This window comes from Hypomesus transpacificus, chromosome 22 (assembly GCF_021917145.1).
Source record: "Hypomesus transpacificus isolate Combined female chromosome 22, fHypTra1, whole genome shotgun sequence".
In the NCBI taxonomy this organism is placed as follows: Eukaryota; Metazoa; Chordata; class Actinopteri; order Osmeriformes; family Osmeridae; genus Hypomesus; species Hypomesus transpacificus.
Genome location: NC_061081.1, coordinates 13496744 through 13524037, shown reverse-complemented (window position 1 = coordinate 13524037; position 27294 = coordinate 13496744). Strand labels below are relative to the sequence as shown.

The 27294-nt window shown below is 51.7% G+C and overlaps 2 protein-coding genes across 3 annotated transcripts in view; both read right to left on the bottom strand.

The window, feature by feature from the left end:
• Positions 1 to 4295, bottom strand: part of LOC124484502 (WD repeat-containing protein 70) — a 38691-nt gene extending 34396 nt beyond the window's left edge. For both annotated transcript variants that reach the window (XM_047045427.1, XM_047045428.1), the window contains exons 1-5: positions 4210 to 4295; positions 3746 to 3796; positions 3385 to 3468; positions 3032 to 3131; positions 2557 to 2755 (exon numbers count right to left, since the gene is read on the bottom strand). In XM_047045427.1, coding sequence (XP_046901383.1) covers positions 2557 to 2755; positions 3032 to 3131; positions 3385 to 3468; positions 3746 to 3796; positions 4210 to 4234 — 459 coding nt within the window. In that variant the 5' untranslated portion in view covers positions 4235 to 4295. The remainder of the gene's footprint in view (positions 1 to 2556; positions 2756 to 3031; positions 3132 to 3384; positions 3469 to 3745; positions 3797 to 4209) is intronic.
• Positions 4296 to 4771: 476 nt separating this feature from the next.
• Positions 4772 to 27294, bottom strand: part of cplane1 (ciliogenesis and planar polarity effector 1) — a 30261-nt gene continuing 7738 nt past the window's right edge. Inside the window, exons 11-49 of the mRNA XM_047045360.1 lie at positions 26998 to 27198; positions 26100 to 26905; positions 25755 to 25933; positions 25564 to 25644; positions 24985 to 25269; positions 24522 to 24753; positions 24128 to 24267; positions 23666 to 23883; positions 23238 to 23402; positions 22486 to 22657; positions 22001 to 22302; positions 21513 to 21624; positions 20827 to 21160; positions 19604 to 20737; positions 19276 to 19421; positions 18902 to 19005; positions 18175 to 18233; positions 17489 to 17590; positions 16798 to 17011; positions 16542 to 16646; positions 15516 to 16511; positions 15218 to 15399; positions 14941 to 15028; positions 14772 to 14829; positions 14390 to 14524; positions 13488 to 13550; positions 12686 to 12961; positions 12270 to 12490; positions 11877 to 11976; positions 11408 to 11596; positions 10423 to 10456; positions 10118 to 10249; positions 9636 to 9816; positions 9441 to 9496; positions 9028 to 9192; positions 8752 to 8909; positions 6567 to 6731; positions 5815 to 5984; positions 4772 to 5211 (exon numbers count right to left, since the gene is read on the bottom strand). Coding sequence (XP_046901316.1) covers positions 5068 to 5211; positions 5815 to 5984; positions 6567 to 6731; positions 8752 to 8909; positions 9028 to 9192; positions 9441 to 9496; positions 9636 to 9816; positions 10118 to 10249; positions 10423 to 10456; positions 11408 to 11596; positions 11877 to 11976; positions 12270 to 12490; positions 12686 to 12961; positions 13488 to 13550; positions 14390 to 14524; positions 14772 to 14829; positions 14941 to 15028; positions 15218 to 15399; positions 15516 to 16511; positions 16542 to 16646; positions 16798 to 17011; positions 17489 to 17590; positions 18175 to 18233; positions 18902 to 19005; positions 19276 to 19421; positions 19604 to 20737; positions 20827 to 21160; positions 21513 to 21624; positions 22001 to 22302; positions 22486 to 22657; positions 23238 to 23402; positions 23666 to 23883; positions 24128 to 24267; positions 24522 to 24753; positions 24985 to 25269; positions 25564 to 25644; positions 25755 to 25933; positions 26100 to 26905; positions 26998 to 27198 — 8604 coding nt within the window. The 3' untranslated portion in view covers positions 4772 to 5067. The remainder of the gene's footprint in view (positions 5212 to 5814; positions 5985 to 6566; positions 6732 to 8751; positions 8910 to 9027; positions 9193 to 9440; positions 9497 to 9635; positions 9817 to 10117; positions 10250 to 10422; positions 10457 to 11407; positions 11597 to 11876; positions 11977 to 12269; positions 12491 to 12685; positions 12962 to 13487; positions 13551 to 14389; positions 14525 to 14771; positions 14830 to 14940; positions 15029 to 15217; positions 15400 to 15515; positions 16512 to 16541; positions 16647 to 16797; positions 17012 to 17488; positions 17591 to 18174; positions 18234 to 18901; positions 19006 to 19275; positions 19422 to 19603; positions 20738 to 20826; positions 21161 to 21512; positions 21625 to 22000; positions 22303 to 22485; positions 22658 to 23237; positions 23403 to 23665; positions 23884 to 24127; positions 24268 to 24521; positions 24754 to 24984; positions 25270 to 25563; positions 25645 to 25754; positions 25934 to 26099; positions 26906 to 26997; positions 27199 to 27294) is intronic.

Genomic DNA, 27294 nt, shown 5'->3' with positions numbered 1-27294 from the left:
AGATAGAGAGAGAAAATGCGAGGGAGGCCCAGTGACTAAGGTGATAGAGCACAAGTTGTCAATGAGGATCCCATCTGGTCCGCTGTCTACAGGTGCGGCACTACGGGAGGCCAGGAGGACTCAAAGCGATGCAAACAGGCTGAGAGACGAGGCTGTAAGAAGCTTGGTGTGATGATGAAACCCTGAATCTGCTTAGAAACTCCAGCATGCTAATCTTCCAGTGAATAAAAGCTAAATACACAATGCACTGAATCAGCTCACAAGATAATTCTGCTGAAGCTGTGCTCGGGGTGCACTGAGACTACACTGCCCTCTAGGGGTGGGCGATATGGCCAAAATCTTCTATCACGGTATGAGTAATTTTATATCACGGTTACGGTATATATCACGGAATAGTAATTGTTCCGTAAATTCAATTAAGAAATGGTACAAAATAACCATACCGTACTTCATCACACTATTTATTTATTACAAACAAAAACAACAGCCTCACATGAGACAACACTTGAGTTAAAAACAAAAGACTCAAACTGTACTGTAGCTACAATATCCCAAATAATTTTTTTTTTGATTAAAGATTTTCTGGACTGCGTGAGCTTTCTAGCTATCTGTCTACCTGGACACAATCATTTGCATTCGGGGGTTAATAAAGTACCATCTTATCGACTATGGAAACTTTATCATATGGCTTCAAATTTTACAATGAGGAGGCTAACAAGTAACACTAGCAGGAAGTAGCATTGCTACGAGTGTAATGCTAGGTTGCTAGGTAACGGAAGCTAGCTAGCTTTTTTAATGAATGCTCATTATGTATTTGTAGTAGTGCTGTCAAACGATTAAAATATTTAATCGCGATTAATCGCATTAATGTCATAGTTAACTCGCGATTAATCACAATTAATCGCACATTTCTATTTCTATCTATTGTAAATGTCCCTTGATTTCTTTTTGTCCCATTCTTTTTTCAAATTTTAATGCTCTTATCAACATGGAAAAGTGGTTCGGATTGCTTCGTGCAAATATTTTTTGTTATTGAAAACAACATTGCAATCGCCTGGCTTTGACGAGGGGGCGGAGAATTTGCATCATCTGTGTGCTTGGCCATCAAGTGGTATTTCAGACTGGACGTGCTGCAATGATAGCTCATTTTACAACGACAAAACACACAGATCACTTTGGTCTTGTCAATGGAACCATTTGGCAACTTTTTAAAAGTAAACTTTCCATTCAGAATCTTATTGGCATCCATTTCGGCGTCTCGCGCTCGCCATCCACTCAAAACGTAAAGTTAACCTACTACCAGAGAATGTCTCATATCCGTAAACGGGCTCTGCTACTACGCTTTAGCCGGATCGCAAGCCAAACAAGTGTGTGGCGTGCCTGTTGTTTTGTGTCCGGTCTAGCTAGATCCGGTGTGGTGTTGTAGTTTTTCTAACTTCGGTAGTTGTTGCAACAGCATGTGAAAAAAAACTACAAAGTTTGCTAGGCCAAAAAGAGCGTTAATCGCGCGATAAAAAAAATTGACGCCGTTAATTTGGGTTTGCGTTAACGCCGTTAATAACGCGTTAAACTGACAGCACTAATTTGTAGCCTACTTATCATTTTGATAATAGGCTAATATAGCTAATATAGACACTTAGAGCATGTGTTGCCTTCATTATAAGGCTTATATTAGGCTTTTAATTTGTTTGCGACTCCAGACAGAATAGTTTTTTGTTTTTTTGGTCCAATATGGCTCTTTCAACATTTTGGGTTGCCGACCCCTGTCCTAGATCGAGAATGCTAGCAATGCCACCAGTGTAATTTTACAACAAGAATTTTACAGCGCGAGACATAAAACTTGAACAACAAATCGAATTGGTTACCTGCAGAATGGGACATCAAATATATAAATAATTAGCATCGGCATGAATGTGGTCCGCACAAAATACACTCCACACTCGAAAATTCAGTCAGACCAACGCAAATGTGCTTCAGGTCAAACGAAAATAGCAAATCAAATAGAAGTTAAACTACAATTCTAAATATCGCAAGAATGCGATTTATATGATGGCTTATATACAATACAACAACCAGACATTTAATTGACACGTGTAATACAAAAATATGGTATAAAGTATACCGCGGTTGAAACGGTATAGCCAAATCTCTCCCGGTAGACACATTTCTACCGTTGCACGGTATATACCGTCATACCGCCCAGCTCTACTGCCCTCCAGTGGTAAAGCGCCCTCAAACATCAAAATACCACTCAAATGATATTATATATATTTCATAATATATATTGTACCACAATTAGAAGGAAGTCAATGTCAGAGCAGGTGCCAAAACGTAAATCACCTTGGCCGTTTAACAATCCAAAGAACCCTAAGAACGTACTTGCGTTCTTGAGAAGAACGGATCAAAAACATTTACGGGTATTTTGGGCGTTCTTGGTGACTTGTGTTCTTTGGATTGGAACCGTACTTGGGCAATGAAAGATGACGTCAAACGAGTTCGCAAGAACACAAGAACGGAGGAAAAACGTGGATTGATAAACAGCCGGTGTCAACTTACATCATCTTCGTCGTCCTGCATGTCATCATCATCATCGTCATCATCGTCGTCGTCATCGTTAGCTGTGCTGCCGGTGTACCCTGGGGGCAGGGGGGGGCCCACAAAGTCCCCATCCTCCTCCTCAGCCGTGAGGCCAGGGGGCACCGGGGGGCCGATGACACTCGAGTCTGAGTCACTGCTGCTCTCGCTCTCCTGCTTCCTGCTGGAGCAAGCTCAGTGGTTAGAGAAGCCCCTTTGCCCATCCAGAAGTTTGCAGGTTCAAATCCTAACCCCTGTTCCGTACGTCGCTTACGATAAAAAAGTCTGCTAGATGAACAGATTTTACAAGACATATGCCTATACAAGTTTACAAGTTTTACATAAACAGTTGGAGAACACAGGCCCCTTAAGTCATACAGCTAATAGGTTCTACATCTAACCCCACCCCCCCCACTTCGAACACCCCTGGTTGCTAGCCTCTGATTGGCAGGCGTACCTGGGGGCTTTAGCTGGGCCTTGGGGCTTGTCTCTCTTGGCCGAGCCTGAAGGCTTGGCAGACTGGGAGCCCTCGCCTGCATCCTCCTTCATCCTGTCCTCTGAGGACGACACAGCTGGGGTTAGAGACAACACACACACACACAACTCTCTCTTGTCTCTCACACACACACACACACACACACACACACACACACACACAACTCTCTCTTGTCTCAAATCTCTCACACACCTCTCTCTCTCTCTCTCTCTCTGTCTCTCTTTCACAGACACACACACACACACATCTCTTTCTCTAACACACACACACCTTTCTTTCATACACACAGCCTTTTAACACTTTAAACAACTCACCTAACACATGCTGGCTCCTTTCTATGGCTGTTCTCCGGGTCTGCTCAAAGATGGCGTCCAAATCAAAGGTTCGGGCCTTCTTACCTGTTACACGGACATTATATTAACATACCACAATGTACATATCACAAGACTGTAACTGACACACACACATGCAGAAAGAGAACTGCTTATCGGTTACAGCATTTGACTATCTATGAATAGGTCCGAGGTTAAGATCCCCCTACGTAGCGTTACGTCGCTTTTTATATCAGAGCTTCGGCTAAATGAATGAATTTAGAATACATGCAACTGTTTAGGTTTTTCTGTGTTGCCCTGCCTCACTGTTCATATTGGAATATGACAATATTCCATATCATACCAAAGCCAGAGAACCCCATGATGGAGGCCATGTCCGCATCTTCGTCAGACTCTGAAAAGCAGAAAATAGCAGAAAAAAACTTTAGACTGAACACGTTAGGCATTTGTGTCAGTTTCATTCAGTCTAGCTAGATTAGCTATTGCTAATAAACGCATCGGACGTGGTGGCTAGCTAGCTAACTCATGATTTCACCACTGAGAGTGGTATTGCTGAGCAAACCTTTTACTAAATAAAACCTCGTCGGTTTACAAGTGTCTAAATTACTAGCTGCTATACTCAAGACACCAAGCCAACAAACAAGCATGCTAGCTAACTAGCTAGCTACAGTCCACTTTCAGACGTGCAGGAGAGAACGTCCGTTCTTGTAGAAAACAATTAATGAGGTTCATACATTTATCATGCACCACCGTATGTACCACCAGTAAAAAAATATAACATATACATAATTACAGTTAGGTAGATACCTTTTCCCACTTTGCTGGGATCCATGATGTTCCCCGCTCAGACAGAAAACAAAACGTCACGTGGGGTTGTACGTTTTAGACGCCGGGACAGTCGCCTTAAACATCCGGCTTTCCGGGGTAAGAAACACTGACAATAAGTCAACGTTTCCCACAGTTGACTATTAGCAAATGGTGTGTCCACTATGTCAAATGCTTAAACACTGACGTGTGATGATTAAAATTAATTATCTTAATGCAGGATCTTTGTTTTTTTACAACACGTGCGTTTGTTTATGTCTGTTCCAGACTGCTAAAACGGGAGGACTGTCTGTCTGGCCAACCACGTTTTGTAACCCGGTGACAGCCGGCTGCTGTGTGCCAGCAGTATGCGTGGGTATTGTCGCTGCAGTATACGAGCCCACAATAACAAAACGATTTCTCTTTCGTACAGGAAAACACCTTCACACCTTTCTGTTTAAGCAGCATCTTCTTTGAAACTATAAAACAGTACAAATAAACGTGAGACAAAAACAATAAAAAAACAAAATTCAAACTTTATTCAAAAATCTTGAGAAGTGAGCAAAGGATAATTATTGTATTCCTGTACATAATAAATTACACAATCTGTCACACAGACTGAAGCACACACACAAACTGACTGCACTAATACAAAGAACAAGTCTGGTGAATTAATGAAGTCACACAACCACACAGGCCTATTAGGCAAGAGTCCATGTCTATGACAGAAGCATTGGTTGCCTCCTCCATCTTGCTCTGCACTCTCTCTCTCTTCCTCGTTGGTGCCGCTTTCTCTCTTCCTCGTTGGTGCCGCTCTCTCTCTTCATCGTTGGTGCCACTCCAAGCCGACCCCCTCCCAGACTAGCCCTCTCCAGCCACGATCTTCTCGATGGCGGCCCAGTCCAGCTTGCTGAGGATGCTGCCGGTGCTCTCAGACAGGGTCTCTAGCCCGGCTGCTCCTCCTCTGGCTCCTCCCTTATGGTCCTCTGACACTCCTGCCACACTCTGACGACAACAGCAGCAGCACAGGTCAGTTACCCTCTGGGTCCTAAAGCCCACAGGTCAGTTACCTTCTGATCATCTTAATGATGATTTGGAGTCCTGTCGTCCTTGTAAATAATTTAAGATGTGGTTCATTTGCACCGTGCGCCTGGTAAATACAGACCGTCCCTTGACTCTAGCCACCGAACTACTGGAACTATTTCTACTTGTGATGTAGCTGGAGTAGCTTCAACATCTTGAGTAGCTTCAACAAGGCCAAGGACTCCCACTGACATTTAACTATTATCTATGATCAGTCCATCCGACACCTGTTGCACTACACAAGCCACCTTATTTGCACTATTACCCATTCACACTCATATTCTTATATATATTTGCATTTATATTTTATAATTTACATTTTAAATTGTTTTATTTAGTAGATTACTTCCTAGGATTAGCTAGACTACTGTACTTTTATACTTTGATTGAATCCGTATGTTTATTGTTTGCACCTTCCGGCCACAGTAAATTCTGTGTTTGTGTAAACCTACATGGCGAATAAAACCTGATTCAGATTCTGATGGTTGAGTTGTGCTGTGAGTTCTACATGCTGAGCCTCCTCACCTGTCCCGGGTCTGAGCCGTCTAGACCCAGGAGCCTGCGGATCTCCGGGGGGGGGTCCCACGGACTCACCACCTCCCTCTCCTCCTCCTCCTCCTCCTCCTCCCTCCTCTCCCTCGCCCCCCCTCCCCCTCTTCGTCCAGGAGGGGGCTGGCTCAGCTCTCTCCACCGCTCTGTCACAAGGAGGCAAAGAACCGTGTGGTTAGTTCCACCACTTATCACAAAGAACAGTCAGGTACGGCCCAGGTGCTTTGGAAGAGATGTAAGTGTTTTGAAAGAGATGTTCAGCCTTTGAAAGAGATGTACGTGCTTTGAAACAGATTCAGGTGCTTTGAAAGAGATGCTCAGCCTTTGAAAGAGATGTACGTGCTTTGAAACAGATTCAGGTGCTTTGAAAGAGATGCTCAGCCTTTGAAAGAGATGTACGTGCTTTGAAAGAGATGTACAAGCTTTGAAACAGATTCAGGTGCTTTGAAAGAGATGCTCAGCCTTTGAAAGAGATGTACGTGCTTTGAAACAGATTCAGGTGCTTTGAAAGAGATGCTCAGCCTTTGAAAGAGATGTATGTGCTTTGAAAGAGATGTACAAGCTTTGAAACAGATTCAGGTGCTTTGAAAGAGATGTTCAGGCTTTGAAAGAGATATACAGGCGTTGTATAGGCTTTGAAAGAGATGCTTTGAAAGAGATGCAGAGGCTTTAAAAGTGACATACAGGCTTTGAGAGTCATATACAGTAGAGAGTATTGTACGGCCTACCATGTCCAGTGGTGAGGGCGTCCCCCTGGGGGGCGGAGTGGATCCCATGTCCAGTGGTGAGGGCGTCCCCCTGGGGGGCAGAGTGGATCCCCATCTTGCTCCTCTGTTCAGACAGCATGCCCCGTCTGGTCACCTGGGACAGGCGGTCCCTCGGCAAGACGCTCGCTAACGCCCAGGACACAAACATCAACGCTGCTATACACACTCAGTGATATAACGTGCCATGTGGCTAGCAAATACAGACTCTTCCTTGACGACTGACATACTGTCAGGTGTAGGAACTGTCTGAGCACCGATCTGCTGCTGTGCTTTATACATACATCGTTTTGGATAAAAGCGTCTTGATAAATGAATAAAATGTAAACATAACCTCTCAACTCTTGAGTCCAAACAAGGAAGATACGTAACACCCTCCTACATAGGAACTTCATACAAATACAGTGCCCTCCAAAAGTATTGGAACAGTGAGGCGAATTCCTTTATTTTTGCTGTAGACTGAAAACATTTGGGCTTGACATCAAATAATGAACGTGAGACCAGAGATCAACGTTTCAGCTTTTATTTCCAGGTATTTACATCAGGATCTGATGCACAACTAAGAAAATATCACATTTTGTTTGAATCCACCCATTTGTCATGTGAGCAAAAGTATTGGAACAGATATACTTAAAACATATTTAAGTGAATAAGACTTAATATTTAGTTGCAAATCCTTTGCTTTCAATAACTGCAGCAAGTCTGTGACCCATTGACGTCACCAAACTTTTGCATTCTTCCTTTTTGATGCTTTCCCAGGCTTTCACTGCAGCCTCTTTCAGTTGTTGTTTGTTTTGTGGGGTTCCTCCCTTCAGTCTCCTCTTAAGCAGGTAAAATGCATGCTCTATAGGGTTTAAGTCTGGAGATTGACTTGGCCAGTCTAATACCTTCCATTTCTTGCCCCTGATGAACTCCTTTGTTGTTTTGGCAGTGTGTTTTGGGTCGTTATCTTGCTGCATGATGAAGGCTCTGCCAATCAGTTTGGTTGCATCTTTCCTTAAATTGGCAGACAAAATGTTTCTGTAGACTTCCGAGTTCATTTTGCTGCTGCCATCATGTGTTACATCCTCAATGAAGATTAATGAGCCCGTCCTAGAAGAAGCCATGCAAGCCCAAGCCATGACATTACCTCCACCGTGTTTCACAGATGAGCTTGTGTGTTTGGGATCATGAGCAGTTCCTTTCTTTCTCCAAACTTTAGCCTTTCCATCACTTTGGTAAAAGTTCATCTTTGTCTCATCAGTCCATAAAACTTTGTCCCAGAATTTTTGAGGTTCATCTCTGTACTTTTTGGCAAATTCCAGCCTGGCCTTCCTATTCTTCTTGCTAATGAGTGGTTTGCATCTTCTGGTGTAGCCCTTGTACTTTTGTTCATGAAGTCTTCTGCGAACAGTAGATAGTGATACCTTCACTCCTGCCATCTGGAGGTTGTTGCTGATCTCACTAACAGTTGTTTTAGGGTCTTTCTTTACAGCTCTCACAATGTTTCTGTCATCAACTGCTGATGTTTTCCTTGGTCTACCTGTTCGACGTCTGTTACTTAGTACACCAGTAGTTTTCTTCTTCTTCAGGACATTCCAAATGGTTGTACTGGCTATGGCCAATGTTTCTGCAATGGCTCTGATTGATTTTCCATCTTCTCTAAGACTCACAATTGCTTGTTTTTCACCCAAAGACAGCGCTCCGGTTTTCATGTTGTTTTCACCTCTGAATACAGTCTGCATAGACAAAACCTATCTTACCCAATCTGAACCTGAGTGTAGACATTCAGTGGTATTTATTGATTGAATAATGTATGTAATAGGACACACCTGGGCAATAAAACACACCTGTCAGTCATATGTTCCAATACTTTTGCTCACGTGACAAATGGGTGGGTTCGAACAAAAAGGTGATATTTTCTAATTTGTGCATCAGATCCTGATGTAAATACCTGGAAATAAAAGCTGAAACGTTGATCTCTGGTTTCACATTCATCGTTTGATGTCAAGCCCAAATGTTTTCAGTCTACAGCAAAAATAAAGGAATTGGCCTCACTGTTCCAATACTTTTGGAGGGCACTGTATACCCCTCATCCAGTGAAAACATGCTGCAGTGAGTGACTGTCGCCAGGGTTTGGTGGCGTGTCTGCAGACGAGCCCTTCAGTACCTGGGCGGTGGAGGCCTAGCCTGCTGCTCAGGGTCCGCTGACCCCCAGACGACCCCTGGACACGCGGGGCCGGCCGGGTGGAGGACAGGGAGCGGGTTCGACCCAGCTGGGCCGAGGCGCTCCTCCTCTTCTCCAACGCCACAGACAAGCTCCGCCCCCTAGGAACGGCCCACAACCAGGATTAGCCCTCAGGAATTGTCGACAATAATACTGTATCAAAATACATAAATGAAAGGAATTATAATACAAAGGGGGCGGCATTGGAGGTGGAGGTACCTTGGACTTCTTCGGGTGCTGCTTGTGACCTGAGAGGGGAGAGGTCGCGGGGAAGCCAGAGGTCGTGCGGAGGTCACGGGCAGGGTCAGAGGGGTGGTTAGGAGGTCTGTGATCAGAGAGCATGCTTCCTGGGCTCTCTGGTGGTGGTGTTCCATCAGTAGAATCCTGAGGAGCAAACACACACACACGCACACACGCACACACCATCAGCAAATACACCCTCAGTCTGCCTTCCATTTCTGTCACTGCCTGTGGATCCACTGGTACTATACCACCCCGATGACAAGGAGTCACCTTATGCTCAGCCCAATGAGGACAGAGTACAGACACACAGGAAAACCAGACACAGGAAAACACACAAAAAGCCCATCACAGATAGGTGGAAATATCAGTTCACAGTATACTGTACATACTTGTCCTTCTCTTCCTTGTTTTTCCTATTGATGTCCAAGACCTTGGAAGTTGGCTTCTGTGGAACAACATGGAGAACTGAGTACAATTCTACCATAGTTACAGTTCTGTTGGTTAAATATATGATATATATATATATTAAATACATGTTAACATCCTATGTGTATGATGTTAAGAGGTCTCCGGAACATTCTCACCGAAGTGACGGAGGGTTTGAAAGGCTTGCGCTCCCTCTCTCTCTTCTCCTCCCTCTGTCTGTGGTACTCGACCGTCCTCTCCCTGTGCTTCCTCCTCATCCACATCCTCAGCTCCCTCCTCTCCTCCTCCGCCCGCGCGCCCTGCTGCCCCGCCCTCCGGCTCTGCTGCTGGTCCAGTCTGCTGCCAAGCACCACACAGTCACAGCTCAGAACCAAAGCGTAGGTTTACATTTTACATTTAGTCATTTTAGCAGACGCTCTTATCCAGAGCGACTTACAGTAAGTACAGGGACATTCCCCCCAAGGTCCACCCAAGTAGGGTGAAGTGCCTTGCCCAAGGACACAAGGTCATTTTGCGCAGCCGGGAATCAAACCGGCAACCTTCTGATTCATAGCCCGATTCCCTCACCGCTCAGCCATCTGACTCCCTAAGTGTAGGTATGGGGGGAAAAAGAGAGTGCGTTTCTTTGGTGTCACTGTACCTCCCCAGGTGGGCAGCCTGGCTGTAGGACAGGCCCAGGGCCGAGGGGGACATAGCTCCGTCCCTCACCAGCTCTCCCAAGATGTCTGCCACATCGCTCAGCCCACTGAGAGCCAGCGCCTCGTCAGTCCACCTGGGGAAGAGAGGTATAAGAAGCCAGGAGGAGAGGATAGAGAGAGAAGGGGGGGGGGGGGGGGGGGGAGAGAGGGGGAGAGGGGGTAAGAGACTCGCCAAATGACACATTTGTAAAGCACAATGACAAGTAGAACTCCAACACAGAACTTTCCAGCAATTGGTTCCACTTACCTTGTGGATGATCCAGCCATGTTGAACGTTGAATCTGCAGGAGAAACACAAACGTTGATCACACAGTTCCCCGAGAAAGAGAACTAGCCAAGAACAAGCCAAGTTCTGACTCCAGTCTATGTACCAACCTGGAACTAGTCCAAACAGATCAGATGCCTGGTAGTGTGTGTGTGTGTGTGTACGTGTGTGTGCATTACAGAATGAATGTTCGTCTCTCTGTGTCACATCAACCACTACAGCAGTTAGCTCCAGCTGTCACTGTGTGGGTTACTAGGAGCTACTGTGTCAGTGTAGGAGTGTTGAGTAACAAGGTGAAAACTAAGTGTTGTGCCCCAGGTGTGTGTGACAGTGTCTGTGACAGTATGTGTGTGTGAGTGTGTGCGTGTGTGACAGTATGTGTGTGTGTGTGACAGTATGTGTGTGTGTGTGACAGTATGTGTGTGTGTGTCTGTGACAGTGTGTGTGTGTGTGACAGTATGTGTGTGTGTGTGTGTGTGTGTGTGTGTGTGTGAGAGTGGAGCACTCCCTACCCTGACTGACATCACACACAGTTGACTCAGAGTGTGGTCTACCTGGAGACAGCCACAGGCCTGCAACCACACAGAGATCTCATTCAACCACCCCCTCCTGGATGCCAATCACCACTTCCTCTCAGGGCAGGTAACAGACGGGGGGGGGGGGGGGGGGGAGGAATGTGTGTGGTCACAGAAAACACTGGGAGTTATAGCTTCAGGGAGCAGGTAAGTGGAGATGAACAGGAAGTAAACAGGAAATGAGGAAAGTGGGGATGGAACTCTGCCAGCTGCTGCTTCCTGTCTCAGCCCAGGGGTTGGGGGGTGGGAAGAACTCACGGGGATTTGGTTACACTGATGTCATTGTGGCTTCATACACGCAAATAATAAGAATTGATTTGTTTGCCTCCCCTGTCAGTGTCATCGTCCATTAGTATGTGAGATGAGCAGATGAGTCATGTGTTGCTGGGTACCTGTGGGGATGTGGTGGCTGGAGGTGTTCCGGACTGCAGCGGGGGGAGAAGAAAGAGAGAGGTGCAGATGGGGACCCCCCGGAGCTGAAGTGACTATCTCAGCATCTCGACCTTCCTCCTCCTCCTCCTCCTCTTCATGGAGACCTGATGGGGGAGTGAAAAAGGGCAGGGAAGGCTGAGGTCTCCACGCTGTGCCAGGAGAAAAGACACACACAGATACGTTGGCATGCTTTGTGGCTACACACACACACACATTTGCTGTCCAAGGTGAGGTCATGTTGGCGATAAATAAATAAAAAACGTCATTTAGCAGCATTATCACAGTTATATGGGTACACTGCAAAAACTCTAACACCTAACACCTAACTGAGTGTGATAACCTTGTTTCTAGATATCTAAATCTAGTTGGACTTGTTAACAGAATAACTAGGGACTTGGGGGGGTTATGTGAGAGTGACGTTGTGCTGACCTTCAGGTGACATGGCCAGGGTGACAGTCTTGTTCATGTGTGTCCTCTTCTCTTCCCCTGGAGCCATGCCTGGAGCCAGGGTCTCTATGGTCTTCACCAGCTGGAGGAATCACACACGTTTAGAGACACACACACATCCTATACACACACACACACACTCAGAGACACACACACACATCCTAACACACACACATCCTAACATACACACACACACTCAGAGACACACATACACACATCCTAACTCACACACACACACACTCAGAGACACACATACACTCATAGTCAGTCACACTTAAAGACACAAACATCCTAACCCACACTTAGAGATCTCCACACTAACACCATCCACACACGGCCTAAGATGCCTGGAGCCTGATGGCGACGGCAGCCTACCAGCCTGGTGTTGGAGAACTCCCTCTCCATGTGGTCAGCGATGTCCTGCAGGGCGGACAGCTGGGCGTCCATCTCCGACAGGTGGGCAGAGACCTGGATCCCAGAGGGCCTCCAGGCCTCCAGGGCCCCACCTCGGCCTCTCCTCCCCCGAGGCAGGGGGACCGTCTCTGGGTCTCCCCCGGGCTCGGAGGGGGTCCCTGGAGGAGAGGCCACTGAGACGTCTGGAGGGAAATAATACAGATAGCTAGTCAGGAGACGAGACAACGTTCCTTGTCAAAAGCATACTAAACAATATTCTACAATACTGTTATAGTACAATACTGGTAGATGAATCAATCCAGATACAACACTGGTTGACTAATCAACACTCATGTCAAACACATACACCTGTACATGCATAGTGTGGCCCTGCCTACCTGGTGAATCTTGGGGCACCTTGTCTTCACTGCTGGTGCTGGCGGTGGGCAGCTGTGGCCGGGCGGAGTTAGTGACGGAGGCAGCCAGGAGGTGGAGCTCTGCGGAGGTGGGAGGGGAGGGCTGGGGGCGAGAGGGAAGCTCCTGGAGGACAACAGAATCTTCCAGATCGATCACGTTGATGAACTGCGAGGGCGTCACAGCAGCCTGGTCTGCAGGTTCTCTGGGGAACCGCAGGTTCAGGAACAACTCAGGGGGGAGAACCGCAGCAGAGCCCACTGTTGGCAGGAGAGAACACACACACACACACACAACATGAATATATGCACATTCACACACACACACACAACATGAATATATGCACATTCACAAACACACACAACATGAATATATGCACATTCACAAACACACACAACATGAATATATGCACATTCACACACACACACAACATGAATATATGCACATTCACAAACACACACAACATGAATATATGCACATTCACAAACACACACAAAACATGAATATATGCACATTCACACACACACACAACATGAATATATGCACATTCACACACACACACAACATGAATATATGCACATTCACACACACACACAACATGAATATATGCACATTCACAAACACACACAAAACATGAATATATGCACATTCACACACACACACACAACATGAATATATGCACATTCACAAACACACACAACATGAATATATGCACATTCACACACACACACACAACTTATAAAGCTTTGTATGACATCATTGAATCATATGAAACATTGCACTCACTTTCAGCAGCCACTGCTGGGGAGCCAGGAGAAACAGCTTTATCAGCCAGGGAAGGAGGAGAACCTGCAACACACGATGAGTGAGTGTGTGGTGTGTGTGTGTGGTGTGTGTGTGGTGTGTGTGGTGTGTGTGGTGTGTGTGTGGGGTGTGTGTGGTGTGTGTGGTGTGTGTGTGTGTGGTGTGTGTGTGGTGTGTGTGTGGTGTGTGTGGTGTGTGTGTGGGGTGTGTGTGGTGTGTGTGTGGTGTGTGTGGTGTGTGTGTGTGTGGTGTGTGTGTGGTGTGTGTGTGGTGTGTGTGTGGTGTGTGTGTGGTGTGTGTGTGTGTGGTGTGTGTGTGGTGTGTGTGGTGTGTGTGTGGTGTGTGTGTGGTGTGTGTGGTGTGTGTGTGGTGTGTGTGTGGTGTGTGTGTGGTGTGTGTGGTGTGTGTGGTGTGTGTGTGTGTGTGGTGTGTGTGTGGTGTGTGGTGTGTGTGTGTGGTGTGTGTGTGTGTGTGTGGTGTGTGGTGTGTGTGTGTGTGTGTGTGTGTGTGGTGTGTGTGGTGTGTGTGTGTGTGTGTGTGTGTGTGTGTGTGTGTGTGTGTGTGTGTGTGTGTGGTGTGTGTGTGGTGTGTGTGTGGGGTGTGTGTGGTGTGTGTGTGGTGTGTGTGTGGTGTGTGTGTGGTGTGTGTGGTGTGTGTGTGTGTGGTGTGTGTGTGGTGTGTGTGGTGTGTGTGTGGTGTGTGTGGTGTGTGTGTGTGTGGTGTGTGTGTGGTGTGTGTGGTGTGTGTGTGGTGTGTGTGTGGTGTGTGTGTGGTGTGTGTGGTGTGTGTGTGGTGTGTGTGTGGTGTGTGTGTGTGGTGTGTGTGTGTGTGGTGTGTGTGTGGTGTGTGTGGTGTGTGTGTGTGTCTGGGGGAGCTGGTCGAACCTGGCTCTGTGTTGGTGCAGGCGTCCTGGCTGTCCGGAGGCCTCTTGTGGGTGGAGGCGAAGGCATGGAGCTCTGCTGTAGTGGACAAGGCCCTGGCCACCAGGCCCTGACCGCTCAGCTCAGAGTCAAACGTCCCTGAGGGGGAGAGGTGAAAGGTCATGGAGGAGAGGTATGTTGCCTGGGACTCCTCGGGGAAATATCGAAGACAGGATGGATGGATGGATCCATGACCACCAAACGCAGTGAAAACGATGTACTTGATCCTCTATTTTCTGCTGTACTTTCCTTGTGCACTACTTTCACATCACACACATTAAAGCATCTGCTAAATGAATAAACAGTCAATGTAAATGGAAAGACAGACAGCCAGCCAGACCCTCACCTAATGGGAAGACCAAGCCCTCCCCACCAGCAGACTCAGCAGGGGATGCCTCTGTGGGCTGGAGGACAAAGCCAAACAAAAACAAACATAAGGCAATCATTCAAAAGCAAATAACGAGTGAGTTCTTTTTCAATAATGAATGATTAATCACAATGGAAAGTGATTTGACCTGTGGAGGTGGGATGATGGAGTTTCCGGGTCTGAAGCTGACCTTTGACCCCTGGCCCTCCCTCCTTCTCTGCTCTTTCCTCACCTGCCTGGGGAGCAGCACACACGTGACAGGTGTTACATCTGTGTGTGTGTGTGTGTGGGTGTGTGTGTGTGTGTGGGTGGGGGGGTGGGTGAGGGGCGACCCAACCATGAAGTTGCCAGCCAGATAGAGGTGTGTGGGTGGGACACACACACACACACAACCACGGATAAACCAGAGAGCTGCATCTTCGTACCTCTTGCCGGAGGTGGAGGAGGGCATGCTAGCCGGGGCGGGGCCCTGAGTCTGGGGGTCAACCCTGAGCAGCTGCAGCCTGGACCCCCCAGGCCCCTCCCTGCCCAGGGCCCAGCTCGTCAGCTCCTCCAGGGGGATGAGGCGAGCCACGCTGGCCTGGCGACCCCCGCCTGGCCGAGCCATCTGATACACACACACAAGGAAATGCACAACATTCAGTATTCAGCAGTATGGAGTTCTGCACATTAGTATGCATTAGTAACACAGTAGTATTCAGTACCATGCAGGGTGGTACCCACCATGCTGGGGGGGTCTGGGTCTCTGTGGAGCAGCTGGAGCCTGGTGGGAGGGCCCGAGGGGGGTGGGGGGTCCAGGGATGTGGAGCGGGGTGGGAGGGGTAAGTGAGGGAGGCTGATGGAGGTGCGTGTGCCAGGGTTGGGGCAGTGTAGCAGGGGGAGGCCGTGGATCGAGTGGGGTCTGTGGGGCGGGAGTGTCGGGAGTCGGTGGGCGGGCTTGGCCCCCCTGGAGTGCTCTGGGGGCTGGGTGCCTCTGGGTGGAGTGTGGACGAGGGTCTGGTGGGAGTACTGGTCCAGATTCAGGTGTTTAGGTGGAGCTGTGGCATCTCTCTCCTCCCCTCCGCCTCTCCCCCTCCTCCTCCTCTCCTCCTCCTCCTCCTGAGCCCTTCTCAGGGTCACGGGGTCGTACAGGCTGAGGTTGAGGTGGGAGGGCCCCGTCTGGCCTCTCCCCCCAGGGTGCGGCCCCCAGGCCTCCCGTACGGGGGCTGCAGGGGGGGGCGGCGGCAGGGACAGCAGGGAGGGGTGGAGCTGAAGCAGCTTCAGTCCTGACACAATGGAGGCGGGGGCGGGGTTGTACCCTGCCTGTTTGCGACCCCCGTGGAGGGGGAAGAGGGAAGCGCTGGAGGCGGGCCTAGGCAGGGGGTCCACGGTGGTCAGTAGCCCCTGGGAGGAGGGGATCCACCCTGCTCCCTCCCCCTGGAAGCCTCCTGCTGGACCAGGCTGGACAGACAACAGGTGGGAGATTGGTACAGAGGGATCCATGGAGGGCTGGAGGTGCCTGCGGACAGGGGGGTGATCAGAGGGGGTTTCCCCCCTATGTGAGGGGCTGGAGGGGGCTGGAGGAGGCTGCCTGGAGCCCTGGGGGCCTGGGTGGTCTTGGGGGTTGGGTGTGGAGGTTTGATAAGATAAAGTCAGTGGAACGGAAGTTTGTGGTTGAGGTGGAGGAGGGATGTTGGCGTGGGGGGGGAGGAGATGTGGTTGAGGGGGGAGTGTGCTGGGCTGGGGGGGGTGGAGGCTGGGCTGGGGGGGGTGGGGGCTGGGCTGGGCCTGGAGGCTGATCTGCTGGAGGTGAGGGAGGTTGTTGAAGGAGGCCCCCACCACCTGCATCAGACTCATGAAGTTGACCTGCTGCAACTGAAAACACAAACACACACAAAAAAACACCACTGAACATCACTGAATGATCCCCAAAAGTGTTCTTCTTCTGGGACGTGATCTGCACGTTTAATTCCCTCTTCTTATCATTCTAGTAGCAGTGTCCCTCCATCCTCCGTGTCTCAGTTACCTGCACCAGCTTAAAGAGCTCATCCTGTAGCAGCTGTCTGACAGGGTCTGCCTGGGTGAGGGGAGTCTGGCTGGGGGCAGGCAGGGCAGAAGAGGTGCCCTGGAAGCCTGGAGCTCCAGGGGCAGAGCAGGCTGTGTGAGCCCCAGCCGGAGGCCCCGTCATGGGGAGGGGGTGTTGGTTGGGCTGGGGCGGGGAGCCTGGTGCTGGAGCTTCACTGTTACAGTTGAGCAGAGTGTACAGTTGTTACCCAGTTACCGCGGTTACAGTTGAGCAGAGTGTACAGTTGTTACCCAGTTACCGCGGTTACAGTTGAGCAGAGTGTACAGTTGTTACCCAGTTACAGTTGAGCAGAGTGTACAGTTGTTACCCATTTACCGGGGTTACAGTTGAGCAGAGTGTACAGTTGTTACCCAGTTACAGTTGAGCAGAGTGTACAGTTGTTACCCAGTTACCGGGGTTACAGTTGAGCAGAGTGTACAGTTGTTACCCAGTTACCACGGTTACAGTTGAGCAGAGTGTACAGTTGTTACCCAGTTACCGGGGTTACAGTAGAGCAGACACTATGATACTGTATACTTCGTAACTTAGCTGGACACTTTTATCCAAAGATGTGCTATGCTTTGATCTGGTTTCCTGTTGAATAAGGAACAGAAAGTTCTGAATTCAGGACAGCTTAAAGACTGAAACCTACCTCTTGGCTGACGTCTCTCCATCAGTATCAGAAGGAGCTCTCCCCAGATTATCGAGGATCGACTGATTGTCCTCCTCCTCATCTCTGCAACAGGCGAGGGGTCTGAGGTCAGAGGTCAACACGGTACTTTGGTTTAAATCAAATAGGAACTTTACACGCAGCAACCTGAGAACAGAGTGAACGCTCTCTTCCCTTCGAGGCCGGCTTCTCGGCTTCTACTGTTGCGGTTTCTATTTACCGTCGCCATGGTAGCGACATGCCAGTTGGAGAGTTTGAAGCCTACCTGCGTAAACTGGGTCTCCTGGGGGGAAACAACACCCTGGTTTTGTTTTATCAACCTTGGAAAACTTTTGGGGGGAAACTTTTGTTCACCTTTTTTTGTTTGTTTTTTGTTTTTCGACCTTTCCAAACATTTTGGGGAAATTAACCTTTTGAAACTTTTCTTTCAAAACATTTTTTGGAAAACATTTTTTCAATCTTGGAAAACTTTGTTTCGAAAATATTTTTTTAACCTTTCAAAACATATTTAGGAAAATATTTTGTTAACCTTTTGAAACTTTTCTTTCAAAACTTTTTGGGGAATATATTTTTTAAACCTTACAGTATCAAACTATTTTTTCACACAGTGAAAGGAGAAGAGAGAGGCCTGTTCTCCATCTATGTTCGACAGAGAGAGCAGAACTCACTGGGAGCTGGAGCTGGCTTCTCCTCTACGGGCGCTCTGCAGGTCTGCAAGCGTCATAACCTGGAAGGAAACACGATAGGGTCACAGGTCAAGGGTCAAGACATGAACCAGCAAAACCACCAGAACAGACAGAAAGTAGCCAAGACATGAACCCAGGACATGGACCCACAAGAGCCAATATATGAACAAGTAGAACTATGAGGACACACAGGCTTGCAGGTCGAGGGTGAAGACGGGGTGAAAACCCTGAGAGGGGTGTGACTGAGGCGGGCGGGCCTACCCTGTCCTGGGTGCTGAGCAGGGAGGAGGGAGGAGGGGGGTGTGACTGAGGCGGGCGGACCTACCCTGTCCTGGATGCTGAGCAGGGAGGAGGGAGGAGGGGGGTGTGACTGAGGCGGGCGGACCTACCCTGTCCTGGATGCTGAGCAGGGAGGAGGGGGGAGGGGGGTGTGACTGAGGCGGGCGGACCTACCCTGTCCTGGGTGCTGAGCAGGGAGGAGGGAGGAGGGGGGTGTGACTGAGGGGGGCGGACCTACCCTGTCCTGGATGCTGAGCAGGGAGGAGGGGGGAGGGGGGTGTGACTGAGGGGGGCGGGCCTACCCTGTCCTGGGTGCTGAGCAGGGAGGAGGGGGGAGGGGGGTGTGACTGAGGGGGGCGGGCCTACCCTGTCCTGGGTGCTGAGCAGGGAGGAGGGAGGAGGGGGGTGTGACTGAGGCGGGCGGACCTACCCTGTCCTGGGTGCTGAGCAGGGAGGAGGGGGGGCTGTTGGGCTGGGCACTGGGAGGGGAGACGGAGGGCGACGCTCTGAAGTCATCCTCCCCAGGACTGCCATCTACAGAACATGCAAGCGGAAAGATATCTTACTTCTACTACTTACGAAAGATAAGTACAAACATACTTGCATGTATGAAAGTATTGTATAAGTATGTGAGTATACAAAATCAGTACACTTCCAATTGTGTAGAAAAAGATGAATGATGACAAAATTATTTAATACACTGTAATGAGATATAATACTCTTTTTCTGCTTGGGATAATCAACCCCCTATAAGACTAAGGAATGGGTGTCAGGTAACAGGTGGATAGTCTCAGGTGAGTTTACCTTCACGTTCAGGGGTAAGGTCATCTGGTGAGGGCTGTCGCAAGGTCGCTCCTCTCTCCTCGAGGTCAAAGGTCATTGCCTCCTGGTCATAGCGTGGTGAGGTTTCCCGGTACGGTGCTGGCTCCTCCCCCTCAGTATGGGACCCACTACAGAACACAGATCAGATCCATCTGATCAATAAGATCCATTTGATTCCTTGTGGATCCACAGGGTTCGATGGATTCATTAGATTACATTAATTAGAATAATTCAGATCAATGGTCAAATGCTGTACCACCTCGCTATAGACATCCCGTAAATGAACACGATACAGACAGAACTTTCTTACTAGGAGAGGTCTTCATGTCGCGGCTCCTGGTCAGGCAGGGTGAGGGGGGTCCCAGCTGAGGCAGGGTAGCCAGTATCCACACTGCTCTCCCTCTCCCTCTCCACCGTCACCCCCACCTCAGGCTCCAGAACAGGGGCAACAGTCCACAGCCTCTCCTGGCTCTGGGCAGGGGCGTAGTGGTGGTCCGCGGCCAGCAGGGCGACGGCGTATCTGAGCTGGAGCATGCTGAGGGCGGTGAGGACGGCGGGGGCCAAGGCTTTGACCCGGATCACCACCCCTCCGCCCCCTACCACCCCCGTCTCCCTCTTCCGGTCGGGCTGGCGGAGCAGGACCCTCTTGTCGGCCCAGCGCACCATCCACTCCAGCAGCCTCCCCAGCCTGGGGAACCGGGCCTCCAGTTTAGGGTCCATCTCCTGCTGGAGCTCCACAGCCTCCATGGGGACCAGGGGTCCAGACGCCCAGCTCTCGGACGGCTGCTCCCAGGGAAGAGAGCTCGGACTGGGGCACGGCTCAGAGCCCGAGCGGCCTCCCTGGGGCTCCGGGGCTGGGCCGCCCTGCTGTCTGAGGCCAAACAGACCCAGCTGCTTGCCCGGCCTCAGCCCGGGGAGAGGCAGGGCGGAGAGGCTGGATCTGGAGACGTGGGGGTCGGTGCGGAGAGACGAGGGAGGAGGCTGGGAGGGGTCGGGAGCGGCCGCGTAGCAGTGACCCGCTCGGAACACGGGGCCGGCGGCTCCCTCGCCCCTCCCGGGGGCGCGGCGCCCGTCTCGCTGGCGCCGGTGGCGGTGGAGCGTGGTCAGCACGTCGAAGGTGAGCGAGTGGAGCTCCGTCTTCCTCAGCTCCGAGCAGAAGCCCCAGAGCAAGGGGGGGTCCCTGTCCGACGCCCCACCCCCGGGGCTGTCCTTCTCCAGCACGTAGCAGAGGAACAGCTCCAGGAAACGCAGGTACTCCTCGTCCTCCAGCTCAAACTCCCAGGTGCCGACCACGGGCAGGCCCAGCGAGGGGGCCCGGGACTGGGCATGGGCTCCTGGGTCCTGCCCTGGGACAGCTCCACTCTGGGTCTCCTCCTGGATGATCTCAGCCTTCCTAACGCGTCGTCGAGGCACCTCTGCTTGGGCCTGGACCTTCACTTTCTGACTGCAGACAACAAGGTTCAAAAGATCAACACATACTACTGTTCAAAAAAAGGCCAATCTATCCCAAACTGGAAGTGGTCCGTGCTGTACCTGCGAGCCGCCCTCTGCAGATCTGGAGAGAGGGCCTCGGAGGTGTTCTCCCCCGTGTCTCCATCGCTGTACACCAGGGGGCGCCCACAGTCGGTCAGGGTGCTGGTGCTGAGACTAGCCCCCAGGGAGAACCTCTCCAGCAGGGCGGCCGAGCGGCCCCGCTCCTCCTCCGCCTCCTCCTTCTCCCACAGGTGGAGCTCCGGGGGCGCCAGGTGACGGGCCAGACGCCGCTGGTGCTTCCTCCTCTGTCGGAGCTTGTCCCGGATCAGGATGGTCATCATCTCCCCCCCCTCCTCCTCCTCCTCCTCCTCTTCCTCACCGCTCAGCTGCGAGGCTAGAAGGCAGAGGACGGGAATGACTTTGATGATTAGATGTTTGCATCACTGTGTGACAGTGTTACTATGACAGTGTTACTATGACAGTGTTACTGTGACGGTGTTACAGTGTTACTGGGACAGTGTTACTGGGACAGTGTCACTGTGACGGTGTTACAGTGTTACTATGACAGTGTTACTGGGACAGTGTTACTGTGACGGTGTTACAGCGTTACTGTGACAGTGTTACTGGGACGGTGTTACAGTGTTACTGTGACGGTGTTACAGTGTTACTGGGACAGTGTTACTGGGACAGTGTTACTGTGACGGTGTTACAGTGTTACTGTGACGGTGTTACTGTGACGGTGTTACCTGGGACGGTGCAGTGCCTCAGCCTCTGCAGCAGACAGCTGTACTTCTCCCTCAGTGGAACCCTGACTGACTCCTCCTCGTCTGGGAAGGCCCCCGCCAAGGTGTCCGCCACCTGGGGAGAAGAGGGTGGGGTGAGGGGTACCACACGGTAACCACACGGTAACCACACAGTGACCACACAGTAACCACACAGTAACCACACGGTAACCACACGGTAACCACACAGTAACCACACAGTAACCACACAGTGACCACACAGTAACCACACAGTAACCACACAGTAACCACACAGTGACCACACAGTAACCACACAGTAACCACACAGTAACCACACAGTAACCACACGGTTAGAACGATCATTTAGGGAAGAAGAGGAGGGTGAGGGAGGGAGGTGAGGTGTACCAGGGAAGATGGGGGCAGCTCAGACACCAGGCTGAGGAGGGTGAGGGAGGAGAGGAGGGTGAGGGAGGGAAGGAGGTGAGGTGTACCAGGGCAGATGGGGGCAGCTCAGACACCAGGCTGAGGAGGGTGTCCTGGAGGATCTCCTCAGCGTTCAGGAAGCGGGAGAAGGGCAGGAAACGGCGGGCCCAGCGCAGGGCCTCCACACAGGAAGCTGTCACCCCAGAGTCAGCCTCCACACAGGAAGCTGTCACCCCAGAGTCAGCAGGTGCCTGAGGGACTTTGGGGTCTTTCCCACAGTTCCTAGCGGCTTGGTACTTCCTGCATGTGAGCGAGAGCTGGTCTCTGACATGCAGCATCCAGCACAGACCGCACAGCTCTCTGAAACATACTGCCACAGACCCGACAACAACACTCAAAAACACGTCCATATAAGACTTTACATTCTATAGCGACAGTATGCTGCTTTGGATTTTGGAAGTCTGCTAAATGAATTCATTTCGATGAATATGACCTTTAAAAGAGAATATTAACTAGATGGTTGACTGGTAGCCCTTGCAGAGGGATCTCTTACTGATAATCTGTATGGTGACAGGATCCAGGACTCGGTCTCCTCCAGGACCCTGCTTGAAGAATCCCCCCCGGGTCAGCAGCTTTAGCAGGCCCTCGGGGAAGCACTCTGCCTGGGCATTGGGCTGAGCAGCCCCAGGACGACCAGGACGATGCTGGGAGTATTTCAGCCGGACCTGAGGACAGACCAGAGGAATCAGCCCTCGAGCCAGCCTGTCTCACTGAGATATGCTTTCTGTACAGCAGCCTGGTCTCAGTGGAGCGTGTGTGTACCTTGTGTGTGTGTGTGTGTGTGTGTGTGTGTGTGTGTGTGTGTGTGTGCGTACCTTGTTTGTGTGTGTGTGTGTACCTTGTGTGTGTGTGTGTGCGTACCTTGTGTGTGTGTATGTGTGCGTACCTTGTGTGTGTGTGTGTGTGTGTGCTTACCTTGTGTGTGTGTGTGTGTGTGTGCGTACCTTGTCTGTGTGTGTGCGTACCTTGCGTGTGTGTGTGTACCTTGTGTGTGTGTGTGTACCTTGTGTGTGTGTGTGTGTGTGTGTGCGTACCTTGTGTGTGTGTGTGCGTACCTTGTGTGTGTGTGTGTGCGTACCTTGTGTGTGTGTGTGTGTGTGTACCTTGTGTGTGTGTATGTGTGCGTACCTTGTGTGTGTGTGTGTGCTTACCTTGTGTGTGTGTGTGTGTGTGCGTACCTTGTGTGTGTGTGTGCGTACCTTGTGTGTGTGTGTGTGTACCTTGTGTGTGTGTGTGTGTGCGTACCTTGTGCAGGAGGTGGCGTGAGCGCCGCAGGTGGCTGATGTACCACTGGGCAGCAGGACGGGTGCAGCGTGCCCCCCTCAGGAGCAGCAGGGCCTGCTGGAGAGCCCCGGACACGCCGTGACGGGAACACTCCTCCGCCCGCTCCCCCTGCGTCCCCCACGGGTCCTGGGAGGGAGGGAGGGAAGGGGGGCCACCGTGAACACACACACATAATATACACACGCAAATACACACATTTAAATATATATATACAAACATATTTTGAATAGAAAAGCGTGCAGTAGTCTGTCTGACTTGGCTGTCCCCCTGCACCTGTGTGTTGGCAGTGGGCTGGGGGCAGTAGAGGGGAGGGGTGGGCAGGTAGAGGTACCTGGGTGTTGGCAGTGGGCTGGGGGCAGTAGAGGGGAGGGGTGGGCAGGTAGAGGTACCTGGGTGTTGGCAGTGGGCTGGGGGCAGTAGAGGGGAGGTGCGGGCAGGTACAGCCCTGAGGGCACCAGGGCAGGCAGGCAGGAGGCCAGGTCTCTGGCTGTCTCCAGGAGGGCAACCAGGGGCCGGGACAGAACGTCTACCCCCGCCATGACGGACGCCTTCAGGATCTCCTGCACAGACGCCTGCAACTGCTCCACGTCCTCCCCTTCCAGAGAGTCTGGCAGAGGGAGAGAGAGAGAGAGGGAGGGAGATAGGGAGAGAGAGAAAGAGAGAGAGGCAGAGAGAGAGAGAGAGAGAGAGGCAGAGAGAGGCAGAGAGAGAGAGAGTGAGAGAGAGAGGCAGAGAGAGAGAGAGAGAGAGAGAGAGAGAGAGAGAGAGAGGCAGGAAGGACACTAGTATGAGATGAAGCTCTCAGCTGAAAGTTTCACGTTAGAAAGCAGAAGCCACTCCTCCTGTCACACCTGTGAAGCTGCTGTGTGTGTCCTGGTCTCCATGGGTCTCCTCTGCCCCAGCCTTCCGGTCCAGCAGAGCTTCCAACTGGTCCTGAAATATGCTCTCAGGCTCAAGGGCAGCTGGGAGATGTAGTTCTCTCCACCTGAGCCTGAGAAGATATCCCTTACCATTAGAAACTGTTTGAAAATGCTAACAAAATGTTCACAATGAGCAAAGGTAGCGAGGTAAGAGTGATGGAAGTGGATTGGCAGAGCAAAGACACACAAACACAGTTTGGTTTTTCTATCCTAGTGGGGTTTTCCATCCACTCCCGTTCAAAATGACGATATCTCCATTTATGTTCAAGTTATGGGGGCCCAGCCAAAGGGCCACACAAGGCCACACACACACACACACACACACCTGGTGAAGTTGCTGTGCTCCTTGCAGTAGGTGGTGTAGGCCAGACCCACAGAGACAGCAGCCTTCCAGTCCCCCAGCCGGTGGGCCAGCCAGACCACCTCAGGCAACAGCCCCCCCTGGAGGAGCAGGTCCTGGCCGTAGCTCACCGTCCACACCTCCGACAGCTGCTGTTCCCGCACCGCCCCCGCCACGCGTTCCTGGCACAGGGGCACCAGGCGGCCCACACCAGGGCCTGGGGAGGGAGGGGGGGAGGGAGGGAGGGAAGGAGGGAAGGAAGGGGGGAGAGAGGGAGTCCAGATGGTCATCTGTGTCCGTCTGACATTCGAGTCCTTTAAGTGACGCTTGACGACTCAGGGAATAGCGCATGCAGAAAATACAGCGGTAGATGAAGGATCAGAAAGGCGTGGTGGTTTTAACAGTGTTGGATCGGTCCTGAACCTTGAGAGAATCTGGGTGTTTGTACCGTGGGGGAGGTGGAGGGGGGGCAGGAGGTCCACGCTGTGGGGGGGTAGGATCAGGAGGGGCTGGTTGGTGAAGTAGGAGGCCATGAACCTGCCCAGACTCTGAACCACGGCACAGGCGGCCTCTCTGTGGGTCCGGCCCGGCCGGGGAGCTTCCATCTGGGCCTGCAGCACAGCAGCCATGTGGTCCCCCAGGGCCTGGGCCTCTCTCAGGCGGTAGCGGAACAGCAGGCCGTACAGTAGAGCCAGACACAGCCGGGTCTCCACGAAGGCAGCCCGCCCACCTCCTGCAGGACAGGACCAGGTCAGTTTGGGATCCCCTACCTTTTTTGTACGACACTATAAGGTACTGTCTGAGTTAGATATCACCTCATTCTCTCGACTACACTGTAACCATTAAGGAGGCCTCACCGCGCCCTCTCTCTCTCTCCCCCCTCCCTCTCTCTCTCTCTCTCTCTCTCCTACTTTAAGGTCATGGATGAGTAAGACCTCACCTCTCTCTCTCTCCCCCCCCCTCTCTCTCTTTCTCCCCTTATGGTCATGAGGTCAATCCATGAGGTCATGGATGAGTAAGACCTCACCTCTCTCTCTCACCGCCTCCAGCTCAGCCCTCCAGGCATCCACGCTCTCTCTGTACGACCCAAACAGGAAGTGACGTTCACCTGGGAACGCAGGACGAAAAGGCACATTCCGACCACATGCAGGAAAAAAACCACAGAAGCAATCCGTGTACGTTCCATGTTGCTCCATAGGGCCGGTCGGCGCATGTTACCTGTGTGGGCCAAGAGGGCGGGGCCGGCCCCCAGCCCCTCCCCCAGCCCCTGGAGAGAGGCCTGGAGGCGGGACAAGAGGACAGACACCCGATCAAGCTCCTCCTCCTGCCCCTCGCCCCTCAGCTCCTCCCAGTACTGCAGGGTCAGCTTGTAGACTGACCGCCACACCTCCACCAACCTACACCAAGACAACAACAGATGAAAACAGTGAAGGAGCTTCTCATAACCCCAGTCAGGGATAGGTGTAGCTTAGACCAGTGGTAGAGCATTTGCCTGCAGATGAGGGGGTTTTCAAGTTCAAATCCCCCCCCGTTTGAATGTTAACACAGTAGAAATGCTACTACCTGCTGGAGGGTCTCTGGGGTATAGGGAGCGCTTCTTGTATATGCTTGGGCATCCCTAGTTCTTCCTCCTGCAACAAAGGCACACGGTGGGCGTCTGTGGGCCAGGGAGGCTGGCCCGGCGCCCCCTGGAGGTGGGAGGATTCCTGCTGCAGGCTGTAGGTGTGGTCCAGACTGCGTGAGACCAGCTGGAGCATAAGTACGGCTGTGGATAGGCTCTGAGAGGTGGGCCCGCCATCCGCCCGGCCGATCAGACGCGGGCCAGGGGGCGGGGAGAGCAACAGGCTGACCAGCTGTTGGTTGAGCTCCACAACCAATCCCAGGCAGCTCCGCCCGCCGGCCCCAAGGCCGTCCCAGGGGAGGAAGGAGAGGAGAGTTCTGAGGAGACGGAGGAGGAGGGAGGAGAACGATGGAGACTCCTTCTTCTTCTTCTTCTTCTTCTTCTTTTTCCTGGCGTACGCGCCGGGGTGGGTGGTCAGACGGAGGACCGCAGCAAAGCGGACGGCGCAGTGGACGGCGTACCTCAGGAGGCGCTCTCTGCCCTCCAGGGCGCCCCCTAGAGACAGCCCCAGAGCCCAGGCCATCAGCAGGCTGTCCTGGGCCCTGCGGAGCTCTGACATGACCGGGGGAGCTTTCCTGTCAGAGTCCGCAGACTCTGAGTCCGGGTTTGGGTCTGGGTGGGGGTCCACCAGGGTGTCTGGGAGGGCATGGAGGGTGTCAAACATGGAGGCAAACTCCAGACGACCTCCATCCTGTCCGTGGGAGCCAGCAGGAAGGCCCTCGGTATCCGAGTCCTCCTCAAACATGTCCTGGGAAACAGAGCAGAGGCAGGCTGTTGGTAAAGGCCCACAGCTATAACGGCTGCAGATCCAACCACAGCACCAGAACACGGAGCTCTGACCTGGACTCTCTGGAGCATCTCCCTGGTGTCTCCCAGGGTGCCCTGGTCCTGCAGGAAGAGAGGCAGGGTAGAGGTGGATGTGTCCGGGGCCGGGGCTGGGGTTGGGGCAGGAGACACTGATAAGGTCCTGGGTCTCAGTTCCTCCAAGCTGCTGCTCAGCTTCAGACAGGACACAGACTCCAACCAGGATCTGGCATGAGGCTGAAGACAGAGAGATGGATTAAGGTGGACTCCATCCCACCCATCCCAAACCCTCTCCACCTCCTCCCTCCCTGCCTCCACCCATCCCAAACCCTC